Here is a 17,713-nt window from a genome sequence, read left to right as displayed (position 1 = left end):
ATTATTTTCATTGTCAATTAATAAATAAAACTGACCAAAATAATAATAACAATAAAATTGCTTGCTTTGTCTGAGCAGCAGTCAAAAACCCAAAAACTGAAGATCAACCAACACACTTTACTGTTGAAGTGTGCGAAGACAACCAGCAAATATTTAGCTACATTTGAGAAAATGGAACCGGTGGATATCTGACTGTTTCGCTAAGTGACAGAAGAATGTCGGCAATGTACGTTTTTGCAAATCACAGATACGTTACATTACAGATACGTTGAAATTTTATGCTTCAACAACTCTGTGATTAACGTGTGGTAACGTTAAAGGTAAGGTAAGGTAAGGTAAGGTAAGGTAAACTTTAACGTCCCCGAGGGCCAATTTGAGATACAGATAGCAGTCATAACAGAGAACAACACATAACACACAGTATCCACTATCACAAACTGTCAGGGGTAAATCACGGACATTAGTGGTCACTGCTGGTTAAGATAGCAGATGGGACAAAGGAGGATCTGTAATGCTTAGTGCCGTGTTTAGAGAGGCAAAACCTCCGCCGACACCATGGAGGGGATGTTGAGAGTCTGAGACGATAGACCGAGCTTTAGAGGTGACCCTCTCTTCATACAGATGCTGTAGGTTAAGTAACACCAGTGAACCTACAGCTCTACTTGACCACTTTTTTCAACTTTCAACTAAAAGGATGGACTCCACTAATGCAAGTTTAGGCACAAAAACTACTTGGTTACGGTTAGAAAAAATCAAATGTTGGCTTAAGGTACCTGGTTTTGGGGGCACAATCCCTGCTGGAAAAGAAGGGATGTCTTGGTTAAAAGCAACTACTTTTAATGCCACTGTCCCTGCTGAAAAAAACAATAAACACCCACGTCTTGTGGCTAAAAAGCTGAAGGAAAAACAGTGACAGGTCCCTAAAAACACCCAGTGTCGTTGTTTGTTGGTTTTGAACAGTGGTCTGAAGCTTGGCAGGTGTCTAGGTGACATGTCATCCACCATCCCCTCCACCCACCAATGAAAAGGTCAGCTATGTTTGTATACTGTTGCTTTAGAAACTAACGTTGAATGATACGTATGAAACGGGCAAATAACATATTTGTGGTTTGCAGAAACGAACCATGCCAACTTTTGCTTCTGATGACTGGTTTTACTTCAAAAACGTCATTGACAGACAGTTAAATGTAGGCTACAGTATCTATCTCATACTAAATAGTGAAGTTACTTATGTTTGGGGTCAATTAGAGCCTAAAAAGGTTCTTGTTAAGGGGGATTTATACTTGTGCGTCAGCTCTATGCAGAGCCTACACCGTTGCCTACACACGTGGTCTATGCCGTTGTGAGCATTTATACTTGTGCGGTGGTGTGTCTGTGTCACTTTGCAGTTACACCTCCAAAACACTAGTCGGCGGCGGAGGTTTCTGTGAAGTGCTGTAAAGTTTAGTTGATTCAAAACTCACATTAAACATGGCTCAATAGAGACAATTTCAAACACAAGTACACAAATCAGCTTCACTATAACTCACAGCATTCATTTGTCTTTTGCTGGACACATTTTCCCCACAAATACGACATGCTAATGTTTTTAGCACGAGCCTATGGCATTTTACATTGTATAAATTAGCCTAGCAGCTAGCAGACTTTTCCTCTACTTGTATGGAGCCAGGAACAACAGCAACATTTAATAAAGGTAATGTTACAAAATTCGGCTCCATTACAACTCACAAGGTTCATCGACAAACTGCCTTATACTAAAAGCGTCTTCCAAACAAATACAACATGCTAACGTTATTAGCATAAGCCTATGGCATTTTACAAAGTATGAATTAGCCTAGCAACTAGCGGAGATATCCTCCACTCATATGAAGCCAGGATAAATCACAAGGATAAAAATGCTATTGTGGGGAGGCTTTATTGTCTTCACAATTTATTGTTATTTATTTGTGGAATTAAAGTAAATAAAAGCTTCGTTTCCACTGAGGGAAATGGTTTCAGCTTACAAAAATAGGAGATCTTCATCGCCATGATGTGTAGTTACATTTCTGGGGAGGTGCACATCAGGCAGTCATAGGCCCTTTATCGACGCAGAGCCTACGCCGTAGGTACGGCGTCCATTCAACGCAGAAGTATAAATCCTGCTTTAGACTTCTTATCAGAAATTATTAGAAAACTTCAATAACAGACGCCCAAATAGACTTAATCGGGATTATGGAGACGCAGTGTTGCATAAAAAGCTCTGTCAACACCAGTCATAGAAACAGAGCAGATGAAAATCCATTGTATTTAACAGCCTGGGTCTCTGAAACCCCAAACCCAAGTCTGTTGCAGATGTCTTAAACATGTCATCAGTTTGAAATAAAATTAAAATAAATAAAATTAGACAAAATAATAAAGTACTGAGCTGTTTTTAGCTGTAAAGGAGGGCCTGGGTTAAATAGATGTGCAATGTTTCATGCTATATTACCAGAGAAAGAATACATGTGAATAATCTGTATTTACTCAAATACATATACTGTTCTTACTATACATTTACTCACTTGTGATGTCATGTGTTTAATATTCTAACATAATCATTTAAATATCTGTATTTTTACTTAAAGACATATGTACAAACTGTTACTAACCTTATTTCCTGTCAAAGAAGCAACAACTCATGCAAACAAGACTCTGATTTTAATACATAAATCTCTACAACTCCAAAGCACATTTCTGCAACAATATGTAATACATGCAAACTGTGGGGCTGTAAATGCTTCATATTTTTGCTTTCTGCTGACAGATTTTTTTTGGGGGGGAAATATATAGGGAAGACCAAAATAAACACTCAAGACCCAAGCTAGCTGTGTTGTTGAGATTTGTATTTACAGTGAGTAGACTTCAGTATTCACCACAACATTTTTAGATGATTCAAGAAGGCAGAGTCCTCGATAGTGGACATGTTCTGGTAGAGTGTTCTCTTTTCGCCCATTCATGTTAAAATGAAATAGAGGTACCACAGAGAAAATACAAAGACAGATCCCTTCTCATCTCTGTGTGAAAGTCTCTGGAGAGGGGAGGAGAAAGAGTGTTTCTGCTAAATTCAACAGGCTGGTATGAAAGCACAGTGGTTAAACACAGAGTGAGTGAGCTGCTCTCAGACCAGCCACAGAAGCAGAGCACGATATTACGATTACTGGACTGTACACTACTGATCTGACTGATTCTGCAGTCGTTATTGAGATACGTTTTCATTTATTTGTCATTTTACATTTTTGTGAATGTGAACACTATCTTTAAAGGAACAGTGTGGAAGATTTAGGGGGATTTTGTGGCATCTAGCAGTGAGGATTGCAGATTGCAACCAGCTTAAACCTCTCCTGGTTAGAATTCCTTCAGTGTTCACTGTTCAGGAGGTTTTTACCACAGAGGTCTCTCCCTCCAAAACAAATGAACCAGGTGATATAAACCGGTAAAAAACAATTAATAAAACAGTTTCACGTTACAAATCAGCTTCTCTGGCACTGTTCAGCATGTGGGAGTCGGGCCCCTAGCCAAGAACATGTTAATGTGTGCTCACCTTTTTTCCCTGATAACGTAAGATCCAGACCTTTAGGAGGTTTTTGCCAGAAGCCAAATTATCCTCAGGTCTCATCCTTTCCAAAACAAACTGACCCAGTAATTTAACCCTGTATAAAGCAGTTTCCTGTAAATAAAAAAAAAAAATCAGTGTTTTTTTTATGCTGCTTGTCGCAGAGGGGCTGCCAATGACGTGAAAACCCGAATAGTCAGCACGTTCTCTCTGCTCACTCGTCAAATACCATCATTTGTCAGCGTATCTTGGTCTTTGACACAAACACATAGAGGCACCCTTCACAGTAGTATGATACGAGCCAAATGGCGGCTGTTTCTCATGCAACAGGCAACAACCAAACCAATCAAATACCACCGCTTTGTCAGTGGACCTCTGCATCAGACACTAAAGCACAGAGGCACCCTTCGCAGCAGTGTAATATGCACCAGGCGGTGGCAGTAGGTGATGCTGCTGGCAACTACCATGGTATATAAATAGCGATAAAGTCCACATAGGGCAGACGGGAGTGGAGGTGGATGTGTCAAACAAACTCTGGACTTTCACCCTGGAGCCTGCTGTTTATCTCCAGTGTGAAACCAAAAGTCAATCGAGTTATTATGTTAACAAAGTAGTGTGCTAGTATGTGTAGCATGCTAGGCTAGTGACGTATATAATGTGACATTACGTTAGTAACAACTGTACTTGCTAAACCTACACCATTATGTTTTTCTAAACCTAATCACATGCTTTTGTTACCTAAACCTAAAGGAAGTAAACCTAAAGAGTTTTTTTTTTTTTTTTTTGCGTATGTTGTTACGGATGCAAGTTATGAGCAGAAACTGTACATTTCCTGTAAGTAATTGAAGTTTATTTAGAAATGTAACAGGACATAATGCACTTCAGTGCCTGTGTCCACATAGCATCTTTTTTTAACTCTTCTCAATGAGGAGTGAGCATATGTGTCCTAATGTGGGCGCCTCGGGAAAAAGCGCCACGCCCAGTGTCTTTTTTCAGAGTGCTCCGCCTTTTTTGTGCTGCCGCTCAAAATGCTTTAAGTTGAAAATCTCTGCACTTTTTGGTAAGGCGCCAGTGACGTCACTGCTGCTTCTTTAGCTAGGCTACTGTCTACTGTCACAACAAAGTCTGAAAAGCTCATTTTTGGGGGGCAGAACAGTCAGTGGACACCAGATGTTGCCGGTGAGCGTTGTGCTTTTATCACTGTTTGCTTTGCAAGCTTGTTGACAGTGTATTCAACCCTCTGTTAATGTAGCATTATGTTAGCTACCTGGCTAATGTTAGTGTCAAGATATTCTTGTCATAGAAACAAAAACCACACGCAGCACGTCATTAATTTTTATGAAGCGCTGGGACGAAGCACTCCCCAGTGTCCTGCCTGCGCTTTTCTACAAACCCCCCCCCCCCTCCAAAAAAAAAACCCACCATGTGGACACAGGCCTGAAGAAGCATAAATTGAAATGCTATCCCTGAACGTCTAAAACTGACGTAAAAGGGTACCTAGCACGTATATTAGCATGTAGCTCCACTGACAAAGCGGTGGTATTTGATGACTTGGTATGAGGTTTTGGAATGGCCCGATCTAGAGCCAGTGTTTAATTTGTCCGTTATGAGCTACTGTAGTAACATGGCAATCTCCATTGACGAGGAGTCACTGCTTATGTTGATATAAACAGCTCATTCTGAGGTGATGAAAACACTACGATTCTTATTTTCAGGTGATTATACACTAAAGAAAACATTTATTATATTATATTCCATTTCCTGCCAACACATCCCCCTAAATCCTACAGACTGGACCTTTAAAGGGAAAAACAATCCATTCGGTGTGATTTATCACTCATACTGTCAGTAATGATGGATTTAAAGAAAGAAAGCATCCGTCAAAGTGTCCCAGTGGCAAAGAGTAATATACACTATTTGGAGGTTTTACTTATCAGCTATTTCCCCGCCACAGTCCTTGTCAGCAGTGAGAGGGGTTTCGTTGGCTTCATGTTGGAGCACATCCCTGAGAACTGGTCACACAGCAACAACACGTGGTTGCCCTCCTGTGGTCAAAGAGGACTTCACAGTCACGTCAAAAAATCAACTCATCAAACAAAACAGCACTTACAAAGTAACATCTATTTAGATACTGCGTCTTTATCATCCAAACAAAAAGCTTCTCAGTCCAGTCTAATAACACATTTACACATTTCTTACAAAAGTCATTATAGATTGTAAGAAAATAAATAATCCAATACATTAAGTGCAAAGCACCAGCCCTCTCAGCGATCACTGCCGTGTTTGAAGCCAATCGTCCTGCTCATACTTCCCGTCCGCACACTTTAAAGCAAAGAGATAACACATACCATCACACTGTTGGGAGCCATTGTAGCAAATACCACAGCAAATTAACAAGAGCTGTCAAAGAAACGACAAGAAGTTCAGAGTGCAGATGATGTCACGATTATTTCACCACAGCTTGAAGCTTATATTTCACTTGCATAACACGACTCCACTCAACAGTTCCACGCAGGATATTTACACAAGGCATACAGTGGAGCGTCCGTCTCTCAACACGCTCACAGTCTGATAGCAGCTTCAATAAAGAGTTCCCTTCAGTGTGGCACTTCCCAGCTGCTTGTTTATCTGCCGCACAAACATGATCCAGCCTGAACATGGCTTCCACAATAACAACGTCTGGTGAGCATCTTCCCCCCTCTGTACTTCCAGGTCTGGTGTGACAGTGGCAGGGGGAAGCAGCCGGGGTGCCTAGCTGAGCCATGGTAAATGGAGCTGAGCCAACGCTCCTCAAATTCCTCCCGTGGTTAGCAGAAACAGATGGGAGGATGCGGGATGGGCAAACTGGGCGACGACATTGAGGCCCGGGATTATTGAATCCCGTCTCTCAAAGCTCAGTGGTCTCCCAGCTCACCTCCCGCGGAACCTGGCGTCATTTAGTCCCAGTGTGGATGACCGTAACAGTGGAGGGTCGTGGCCGCGATGGCTCGGCCACCACAGACGGTTCTTCTCGTACAGGAGAGGAGGCATCAGAGTCCTGACTGTACACTTGAACAGTGGAGGGCAAAGGTGCTATTGGAGGACCTGTGGGAGAAAATGTAGAGTTGCATTTCATTTACTGAGTTGTTTAAAAAGAAGGAAAGATACAACTTAAAGGATAAATCTGGAAATCTTGTTTTCTGTCAACAAATCCAGTGAAAAGACCAAAACCACTAATGCGTTAAAGAAGCCAGGTGATTCTTTAAGCGGGATTTATACTTCTACGTTGAATTGACGCCGTACCTAAGCTCTGCGTCAACATAAAACCTATGCCATACCCAGCGCCGTAGCCTGACGTGCACCTCCCCAGAAATGTCACTAGGCATCGCAGAGATGCCCTTTCCCCCACACCTTTTTGACACTGACACTACATTCACGCTCGCTTTTCGCTTTCATTGGCCAGCTGTGCAGAGGTGAGTCAGGAAACAGGGTCTGGGTCTGGTCTCTATAAACAGATATCTGAAGTTTTTTTAAGCGCTCTGGTTTTTGTTTGTAGTCCCAGTAGAACATGCACAAATACAGATGATCCGTATCTAATGTTGAGCATAAATGAGCCCTTCAGGCCACTTGTCAATACTTTACGAATTGATGGAATAACATAGTTCTTGAGACAGGACTAAGCTCCCATAAATGTTCTAAAGATTTACTACGGAGGTGACGTTTCAAACTTCACGCTCTTCATCAGATGAAGTTCATTTGTTAACTTAGGTTCGGGAGCAGGGCCACACCTTAACCTCACCTCTAATTACCTACCAAGCCAACTTATACTATCACAGATTTCTTCACCCACCCTCCCTTTCCCTTCCCCTCATCCATCATCCTCCCTACCTCATCCCTACATTCCTTCATCTTCCCTTCCCTTCTCCCATCATCTCTTCTCATTCAATCTGGTGCATACCATGTCTCATTCTAGGTTTACTGAAGCTTAGTCTAGTGTGTTTTGCGTGATGTTTCGTCCAGCACCTAGTGTTCATCATGTGGATGTGTGCACTTTTGTAAACTGAATACTTTATGAATCCCTGAGCCTGTCTGTGTCACTGAATGCCAAGCTGGTTCTGTCCCACTGGTTCTTACTGAAGGCGTAATTAGTTCCCTGAAACAACTGAGCACTGTAGTTCTTAGCAAACGTAAAATACTGCTATTTTCAGCCATGAATGAAAACACATTTGGAGCTGATTGACTCATAATAAACTCCACTGGACATGTCCATTGTAATGAGGTCACCCGGTGTAGCAGTGTGACTCATTTATGTATTTTTAATAGTTTTTCGACAGCGGCCGAGCTCGATGACACAGAGGAGTAAGCTTTATCAGGTTTTGGCTGCACAGACAATACGATTGGATCACTTCATTGTTGGTTTTGGTCTTTTCATGGGATTTTTGGCAATGAAAAATGTAGACTATCACTAGACTACTTCTTGAAGTTCTTGACTTTGGAAACAGTGAAAACATCGCTGAGCTATCTGCACGACAACTGAGCAAACTCTATCTATGGATGAAAACCATGAAATGTGATTAAAGGACTGGCTTGTGGAGATAAGATTACTTTGTTGAACATATTTTGTTGTAACTCACAGCAGAATGCACTGACAGACTCCATTACAGTATAAAGAATACAAAATACTTCAACACAATAAATAATATGATGAACATATTAAGACAGCAAATAATAAATTCTATTAATTGCTTTAACACTTTCTCAGATCTAGCGGTGACGTCTCCACCAACAGTCCAAAAAAGCAAATGTTTTTTGTTTTGTTCTGTTGTTTGATAAATAATTTACATAATTAAAGTAACTAGCAAAGGTGTGGTACTCTACTAGATCTTATGTTAAATTAAATGGCACCTGAAACGCTGTGACCACATGGCTCATGTCAAATCATTGAATTGGTTAACTGAAAATGACGTTTCAAGAGATTTCCAATCATCTCAATGAGGAGGGCAGCAGAGTGAACAGAGCTTGGCACTAAAAGATGGATGTGTTAGCGTCTACAGAGACGTCTAAAGTGTCACTCACAGTCCTTCAGGGAGAGTGGGGCGCAGTCCACAGACTGGCTCTTGGCCGGAGCACGGCTCTGAGGGTTGGACATGGAGTTGCTGTTGTGAATGTTGCTGCCAAAGCTGGTGCCCAGCTGCAAGCGCCTCATGTGGCGGATCACAGCCGTGGCATTAAAGGCTTGCTGTGAAGAGCGGATGTAAACAGACGAATGTGATACCAAAGACACACATAGCACTGTATGTTAGCTGTTGAAGAAGATAAGAGAATATTCTGTCTTTATTTATCTTGTGTACTCACCCTCCATTTGCTTTTGGCAAAGTTTTTCCGCATCTGTCGACTGACTGATTCATGTATGTTCTTGCAGAGAGCTGTGTCTCCGGCAATCCTGAAAATTAAAGTCCTTTTAGATGATGCAAATAAGAATTCACACACAGCTTCACCCTGAATGGTTTATATTTATATCTGTAATACCTTTGGGAATCGTCATCATGCTGATTTCCTATTCATTCGGTTCATTAAATTTCATTCCGCTAGATATCTTGATTGATGGGGCGATGTTGTTGCAGGAGCTCACACACTGCATCACTTTCTAACACATTCATCATAATATCTGTGTATGAAACCCTGTCAATGAAAGCCATTTCTCTCTGTTATGACACCTGTTACTGCTGCCACAAACCACATATTTGTATCTGGAGGACCACCTGCCCAGGACCCAAAAGGCCCATTAATGGCTAACAGGCCGATTCATATTGGCCACCTCAGCCGGAGACAGCAGCCCACGCCGCTCGCTTTCGTTAGCTGCAGCTCAGGCCTGGGAAGACATCCTAATTGTTCATTAAAGCTTCCACATTCTTCAAGGATCCTTCAGGACGCCAGCCACTAATTGGCAGCCATTTATTCAGCAGATTTCTCTCTGAGGGCTGGCAATGCTAAGCAGAGGTGGGTTCGAGGCTCGGAGCCATGGCGACAGATGACAGTGGGAGGACATGCTCTCCATGACAAATGCGTAAGCCTGGCAATCTGCGTCATACTGCTGTTTAATCGCAGCGAGATGTGTGTGGTTCCCTGTGTTTGTCTGGTTGAGGCGCAGTGTGGCGGCGGTTAGTTTCTCACCAAGGGTGCTGAAGAGCCTGGTCACATTCGAATCTCTTCTCCGGGTCCTTCTCCATTAGGCAGCTGATGAAGTCTTTGGCTGAGGAGGGGAATGAAAAAGGTCAACAACACGTCCAGTTGAGAGGATGTTGTATACTCTGCAGCAGCGAAGGGTCCTGGAAAGAACTATGTAATTTAGTAGTAATTACAGGGACAATAGAGACGCAGCTGAGGCAGCACTCATACTAAACACCAGCTTCATTAGTTTAGTATTGAAGGAGGAACCAGATAATGTTACAGCAGCTGTGCAGGGTTTAAAACATGTGGACGTTTACCTAAAGAATTTCCTTTTTTTGGCATTTTTGCCTTTATTTGAAAGATGACAGTGAAACAGGGAGACAGAAAGACATGCAACAAAGGTCCCAAGGCGGGAATCAAATACATATATTTATATATGTCTAATTAATTTCATCAACTGATTTGAGATGAAGGAAAGATTTTCTTCATTTTTACCAGTCTATTGACGGAGTCTAAGTCCTGGGAGATTTGGCCACTTGTCTTAGGAAGACTTAGCCATCTTTTCTCAAGTGTTGAGATTTGGCATACCGAGTGAGTCTTGTGTTTTTGTTCTGAAAGTTTCTAATACTGAGAAGTGCTTGGAATCAATCCAATCTTTTGTTTTATGTCTTCAAAACTTAAAAGACCATCATTGTTGTACAAATATGCAACTCTCCTCATACCCTTGTCCGCCCACATCTCAAAGCCAAAGCAAAGTGAAGGTGCTGTTTCCCCAGATCAGTTTACATTTTTAACAAGCACATAGTTTATCTAAGGGTGTGTAAGGAAATACTCACTCTAAATGCCAGGGTGCACTCTAGCACAAACTGGACCGTTCGTAAATTCGTAGCGCTGTTGGAGTGTACTGTTTGGTTATTCAGAGCACCACACTCTCGGAGCAGCAGAGCTACCCTGGGCGCTCTGTGGGAGACGGAGCAGCAGAGTGCCAAGCAGAGTGAATGTGTGATTAACTTATCTGTATGTTAATTCATGTAGAAATAGAACACTTAGTGCGTGTCAGATTGGATTTACAAACACACCCTACGTATTACAGGAACAGTAAAATGTTTACAGAAGTTCTGCTGTGTTCCAGACATGTTCAGAGCAAAAAGGGGTGGGACTTAGGAAGGGCTAACAACAGGTTAAAGGAAAAATATAGACTCCATTCAAGCTAGTTAAAGGGGCTCTGTTTGAAATTTAGAGTGTACGAGTTGTGCAGCCATAGTTCTCAACATGGAGGCGGCTGAGCCAGCAGCTAACAGCTAACAGTGCTAACTCAATAAACAGAGCTAAGCAGCAGCAACAGTGCACCAGAGCTAACAGTGTCAACCGGGGGAGAACCAGAGGGCGGGCACTACGCTTCTGTGACAATGCCGTCCTGACATCAGCAATATAAGCGGCAGTGATGAGCTCGCCAGTGCGATACATACATGCACTAACATGTACATGCAGCCAGACTGGCTTACCACCACAAACCACAGAGAAGCTCGGATTGCAGCACACACATAGAGGGGGTGTGACTTTATTCCCTACTCAGGACGCCATTACTTCACTTGATCTTTACATAGCAAATAGTGGTTTGCTGCTATGTTAACGTTCTGAATGTCGCAAACTTTTAACTACCTTCAGTTTTAAGTAGGTATTAATTCTATTTTTTCATTCATTTTTGCCAGTTTCTGAGCTCCACACATAAGATCCTTTATTGAAAATGGTGAGATAACAATGGGAACCTTTAAATAAACACAGTGCGCGCGCGCACGCACACACACACACACACACACACACACACACACACACACACACACACACACACACACACACTCATCATAACTCACCTGAGTCTGATATGTCGTCCCAGTACGGTGCATCAAACTCATAGTCTGCCTTGAGAATCTGCTCAAAGAGCTTCGAATCATTCTCGTCATAGAAAGGAGGGTAACCGCACAGCCTGGGAAGATGAAGATGAACGATTACACAACCGCAGTCTGTGTGAGTGCCGTCATGCAGCTGATGTTAGAAACTTTAGCCCAAATCTAAAAAGGATTTGCTGCGGCCTAATCTCATTCACTGGCAGTTATATTTTTTTATATGGCATGCAACACAAGACGTTTCAGAGGGATTACGGATGCTACATGAATACTCAGAGGGAGAAAACCAGGAAACACATTTTCATATGTTATGGAGTAAAAAATGACAACATAAATTCATGCTCTATATTTACATTGCGATCCTGATTATGAAACAGTCTAATAACAACCAGGCAGAAACCTAATTTGTGAGGGCTTCAGAAACTCTTCCACTTAATTACCCTAAAATTCCTCACACCTACTGAATGGATAACGAGACCAGGGATTTTCTCTTTGCTAACGAGCAACACCACTTAATTTATTTGGCAGCATCATGTAACACTTTCCACTGAAAGCTTTGCAGGCTCTTTAAAAACAGGAACAATGGCTGTGGGAATCACTCAGACTACAAACAGTCATTCTGCATTAATGGTGTTATTCAGAATCTGGATTTATTTCAGGTTTGATGGATTTTAGATCGTCTTTAAGGTGCAGTATTGTTTTCAGGATGAGATCTTTTACATGATTCTTATTTATGTATTTTACAATTTCAGTCACAATATGGTGTAACTCTAGGGATGACGTTGACAGTCTGTTGGTCAGTCCATCACTTAAGTCTAGACTCAAAATATCTTACTAATGATCGGATGATTCCCATGACATGTTTTACAGAGATTCCTGGTCCCCAGATCGTTTGACTTTTCATCTAGCACCATTATTACATTCACATTTCTGTTTTTATTGAAATATCTCATCCTCTGTTACCATGAAATTTGGCACCAATATTCATGGTCTCCTGAGGATACTTTGGTAATAACCTCTATAAACAGATATCTGCATATGACCAACCATGTTTGAGCAGTAGGAAACAGTCTTTGTGGAAAGGGGAAACGCATTGGCCAAAATGCAATCTCAGTCTCAGAATCCACCAGCTTTTTTTTTTTTTTTTTTTTAGAAAAAACTGCGGCAGTGTTGCCAACTTAGCGACTTTGTCGCTATATTTAGCGACTTTTCAGACCCCTCTAGCGACTCTTTTTCAAAAAAGTGACTAGCGACAAATCTAGCGACTTTTTCTGAAGTTATTGAAGACTTCTGGAGACTCTGTTGTGAGAGCACGTATCATTCTTACACTTCTCAACGAGCAGCGGATGCTGCCGTGGGCTCCTCTCTCGCCCCAAAGCACTCACAGACGGCCCAGTCCTCCCTCCCAGCTGCAGTCAGAGCAGGAGATGTTAACCCCTCCACGTCCAGACTGCTAGTGAATCGCGCATGCGCGGAACCGCCGCTGGCTGATCCCGACCTGGTTTACAGTCAGGGCGGGATGTAAATGTAAAATTGTCTTTGTCTAATATAAATCACTGAAAGAAGGTTCATTTGTAGTTCTAAACATATTCAGGGTGTTTTTTTTACTTAGTTTTTGTCTCTCCCACGACGTTTTTCCTCTCTCCTACACCAGCCATTACAATTACATGCATATGGACAATTATGCAAATTAGGCGATGACGTCATTTAGCGACTTTTAGGACAGCCAATAGCTACTTTTCTTACTGAGGAGTTGGCAACAGTGAACTGCGGTCATATCCAGATCAAAGTGATTTAGCCGACATGACCAACGTGACAGTTATCTGGACCCCCGCTACAACGCGTCATTGTAGCGAATAAATGAGACCAAATGTAGAAATAATCTACTCTATAATTCATAATACATGAAGACATGATTCACTTTATATGTAGTGAGACGTCACCCTTCCCATAACCCTTATCCTAACCTCAACCACCTCTTTTAAGTTAATAGTTCATAGCTAACATTAGCCAATTGCTTACTTAGCATTAGCATAAGTAACAAGATGTAGACTTCCCACTGCCCTAACCTTAACCACCTCTCTTTTAATGTAATAACATTACTTCATAGCCAGCTAATTACTAACTTAGCAATAGCACAGTAACGAGTTGTAGACTTCCCATTAGCCTAATCTTAACCACTTCTTTGTTAACATAATACTTCACAGCTAACGTTAGCTAATCACGAACCTAGCATTACCATAAGAAACGAAATGTATCACTCCCGTTACCCTAACCTTAACCACCTCTTTTTTAACCTAATACTTCACAAGTTTCCCTTGGAGATTAATAAGTCTGATTCTGATTCATAGCTAGCTAACTGCTAACTTAGCATGAGTGAAGAGATGTAGCCTTCCCATTACCCTAACCTTGACCACTTTTCTTTTCATGAAATACTTCATAGCTAGCTAGGGTGTGTGGGTCATGTAGCTAGAGGACAGGTCACGTGCTTTAGCTTATACCTTTCACAATTACAAAAAAGTTAAGGGTGACCTTAACAATCTCATATGCTCTTCTATAGTTGTGTCTTACAACTCTGTGCTGCATGGCTATTATATGGTTTGTCATATTACCAACTTGTAACTGCATCCTTTAACATTTTTATCAATATCCTCATTATGATTGCTTTAGTCTTACATTTCTGTATACGCCAAAGCCAAAGAATGGCTGTAATCAGTATTTCTTGGCTGTGTTTTGTTGCTTCACGTTGCTTGCTTTCATGGCTAAATTCAGTGAATAGTGGATATTGTTGATGTATGGAGTGACCTAGAACCTGGAAATGAGTTAGCATTTTAACACTCGGTTCCCTTGTCTCAAAGTCAATGGTTTTTTTGAACGGGGCTTTGGTTAGATGCCTGAAATAAGGTCTGTGGTTAACTTAAGAGACTTTAATGTTTTCTTCTACGACATAAAATACATCTGTAAATACCCCATTTGTGAACTTTGAAGCTTCTACGTGTCTTTAAAAAAGCAGTTGCTAAATGAGACTACAAAACGTCATCACGCCGACCTACGCCGAACACAGCTTTTACAGTGTTTTTTTTATAGTGGTGACATTAAATCATGTGACCCTAGTGTAGTTTGTTTATGGCCTAACATTAGCTTTTTACCTCTGGTTTGCCACAGGGCTTATTTTCGTCAAAAATCCAAAAGTCCCGTAGGCTTTTTGGCGTGGGAACCAGTGCAATGCTAACTTTTGCATCAGCCTATCCCTGGGGCACTCTATTATTGTACTAAATGTTATTGTTTCCAGTTGCACTGGTTTTTAAAACATCTCACTGAAGGACTGCAACCAAAACTTAGCTAGCTGATTAATACAGTTACAGTAATGTTGATTAATGTGTGCTGACCTCATGAATAGATACATAAAATAAAAAAATGTGTTCCCAAAGATTTAATACTAGTGTGCATACACTATACACAGTACTAAAAAATAAACTAAGTATGTAGTGGTAGTAGGCTACTAGTAGTATAGTATGAATTTCTCATAATCTCATAAGGACAGAGGGATGCTGTAAAGCCCTGTGAGGCAAATTGTGATTTGTGATATTGGGCTTTATAAATAAAACTGAAATTGATTGAAACTGTCAGATGGTGAACATGGTATCCTAAATACTGTGTCTGCTTAACATCGACATGTCATTATGAGCAGGCTAAACCTTAGGATTAAGTTCAGAGTTAGTAAGGCTGTAGACTCTTGTTTAGTTTTCAATTCTAATCTCATTTGACGTTCGTCTATGTCTCTAACTTTGCTCCCTTTCTTGGTCAGGACTCTTGATAAAGAGGTTTCTAATCTCACTGAGGTTTCGCTGGTGGTTTCTGGCTTCCTGATTAAATGAACATTGAAAATAACAGCACAAGAAGATAAAGATAACACACACACACACACACACACACACACACACACAACAGAAGCCTCAGTTAATGATCATATTGTACTTAGGAGAGAGCACTTACAGGATATAAGCGATGACCCCAATAGACCAGCAGTCCACAGCTTTACTGTAGGGCTTCTGAGCTAAAACCTCAGGAGCTGGAAAAATACAATCATGATTATTTTCTTCTTAAATTGGTCAGAAAAACTATATTCATCAGATGAAACAATTCAAACAGTTTTCATCATGACACAGAGGCTGGAGAAGAACGTAAATGTTTGTGTGTTTGCCGGTAGCAGATGGCTAAGGTTGACCTGCGGCTCCTGGCAGATTAGATTAGATCATGTTTCGCCAACTAGTGCATCTAATTATCTGGGAGGAAGTTTCCAGAGCTCAGAGGGCGTCCTCACCCACGTATCCTGGAGTCCCACAGGCGGTTGCCATCACGTCACCTGTTCCCTCCATCTTTGACAAGCCAAAGTCACTGATCATTATCTTTGATTCATCGTGGGGACTGAAATACAGCAGGTTCTCCGGCTGGAAATAAGACAAAAATAGTTTTAAATAACTGTGTCTGTGTTTGTATGACCTCACATTCTGTCTGTGTAGATTAATTTCAGTCATCCAGGCGGGAAGATATCAGACAAAATATGAAACTAAATCCCCCTGGATTTGTCAGTCAAGAGTTAGGGGGAGTTTTACGGCTCATCCAAGAGGCTTCATCAGTTTTACTGAGAAGGAAAATCCCCGAACTTTAACCTCTGTGGGTGAACTTCATGAGGCGCTCACGTAATATCACGTACACACAGGTTAAATAGCAGGGATTTCCCCTCTCGGTGAGTTTGATGAGATCAGTGGCACAACAACAACAAACACTCTGGATTTAGCGAGGAACTATTTTTGAATACCAGACACAGCCGTACCTTCAGGTCTCTGTGCACGATGCCCATAGAGTGCAGATAGTTGACTGCATCCAAAACCTGCCGAATGAGCCGACTGGCGTCCATCTCTGTGTAGAAACCTTTCTCCACGATGCGATCGAACAGCTCGCCTCCAGACACCCTGTCAGCACACAACACTGGTTTATTTCTGGACACTTACCTGATCACAAATCAGTGATTTAAAGTAAAAGCAATCTGAATACAAATTGTTGATTGGCTCACAAGTATAGTTGACGTGTAGCCACCAGGTTAACCTACAAGATAAAGAAAAATACTGCTCTGCTTTCATTTCTGAATTTTGTAGCCATGCTTTCTCTCAAGTCAGTTATTCCTCTGTTTTGCTTTTATTTGTTTTTATTGTATTTCAGTAATTCACACCTCACTTGTCATTATTATTATATCAATTATACTTTTATTTATTTTTTTATCTGGCAATTTCTCTTGTTTTTAGGTCTTTGTAAAAAGTTGTGTATAAATAAAATTAATAATTAAATAATTTAATTAAATAATGATAATAATAATAAAACATAATTTAAAATAATGATATTACTGATTAAACAATAATTTAAATTATTATCATTATTATTATCATTATTATTACAGTAGTAGTAATAGTAAAATATCTCAACAGCTGTTGCCATGCAATTTGGCACAGATACTAATGTAATAATAAAATAACAACAATAAAAATAACAATAATAATAATAATAACAACAATAATAGAAGCCTCCTTGTTGATTCAGTTCCTTTAAATCTATCCTAAAAAACAAAACAAAAACAAATTGCAAACACCTGCATTTCCTTTTAAAATGAATTTGATGCTTGTTCATGGATCAGAACACTTGCATTGTCCAAATAATTTTTGTTATTTATCGTTATGACATGTATTCTTTCTTATTTATGACTGAAGCACTTTGTACCTTTGTTTTACAAAATTTTACATAAATAAAGGTTGTAATTATTGTGACACAACAATGACGATGACTACGTTTACATGCACAAAATATTCAAATTTTTGACCCTATTTTAAAAAGACAATATTCCTACTAAGCTGTTTACACAGCTAATGAAAATATATATAATATTCAACTATTATTCCCGTTTACATGCAGCCTTGCACACTCAAACTGCCCTAATGTGTCGTTCATCTGGTCAAAATATGGTAAAGCAGAACTTATATCAGCATATCCCACATATCTCAACATCATACTACTTTTTAATATCTTGTAC

The 17,713-nt window shown here is 40.6% G+C and overlaps 1 protein-coding gene across 1 annotated transcript in view; it reads right to left on the bottom strand.

The window, feature by feature from the left end:
- Nucleotides 1-5,690: 5,690 nt before the first annotated feature.
- The window catches only part of camk1db (calcium/calmodulin-dependent protein kinase 1Db), a 33,787-nt gene continuing 21,764 nt past the window's right edge, over nt 5,691-17,713 (bottom strand). Inside the window, exons 4-11 of the mRNA XM_050073166.1 lie at nt 16,466-16,604; nt 15,953-16,079; nt 15,625-15,700; nt 11,596-11,708; nt 9,725-9,803; nt 8,906-8,993; nt 8,627-8,789; nt 5,691-6,655 (exon numbers count right to left, since the gene is read on the bottom strand). Coding sequence (XP_049929123.1) covers nt 6,504-6,655; nt 8,627-8,789; nt 8,906-8,993; nt 9,725-9,803; nt 11,596-11,708; nt 15,625-15,700; nt 15,953-16,079; nt 16,466-16,604 — 937 coding nt within the window. The 3' untranslated portion in view covers nt 5,691-6,503. The remainder of the gene's footprint in view (nt 6,656-8,626; nt 8,790-8,905; nt 8,994-9,724; nt 9,804-11,595; nt 11,709-15,624; nt 15,701-15,952; nt 16,080-16,465; nt 16,605-17,713) is intronic.

Source organism: Epinephelus moara, chromosome 20, assembly GCF_006386435.1.
Source record: "Epinephelus moara isolate mb chromosome 20, YSFRI_EMoa_1.0, whole genome shotgun sequence".
NCBI lineage: Eukaryota > Metazoa > Chordata > Actinopteri > Perciformes > Serranidae > Epinephelus > Epinephelus moara.
This window is presented reverse-complemented; position numbering and strand designations above follow the sequence as displayed.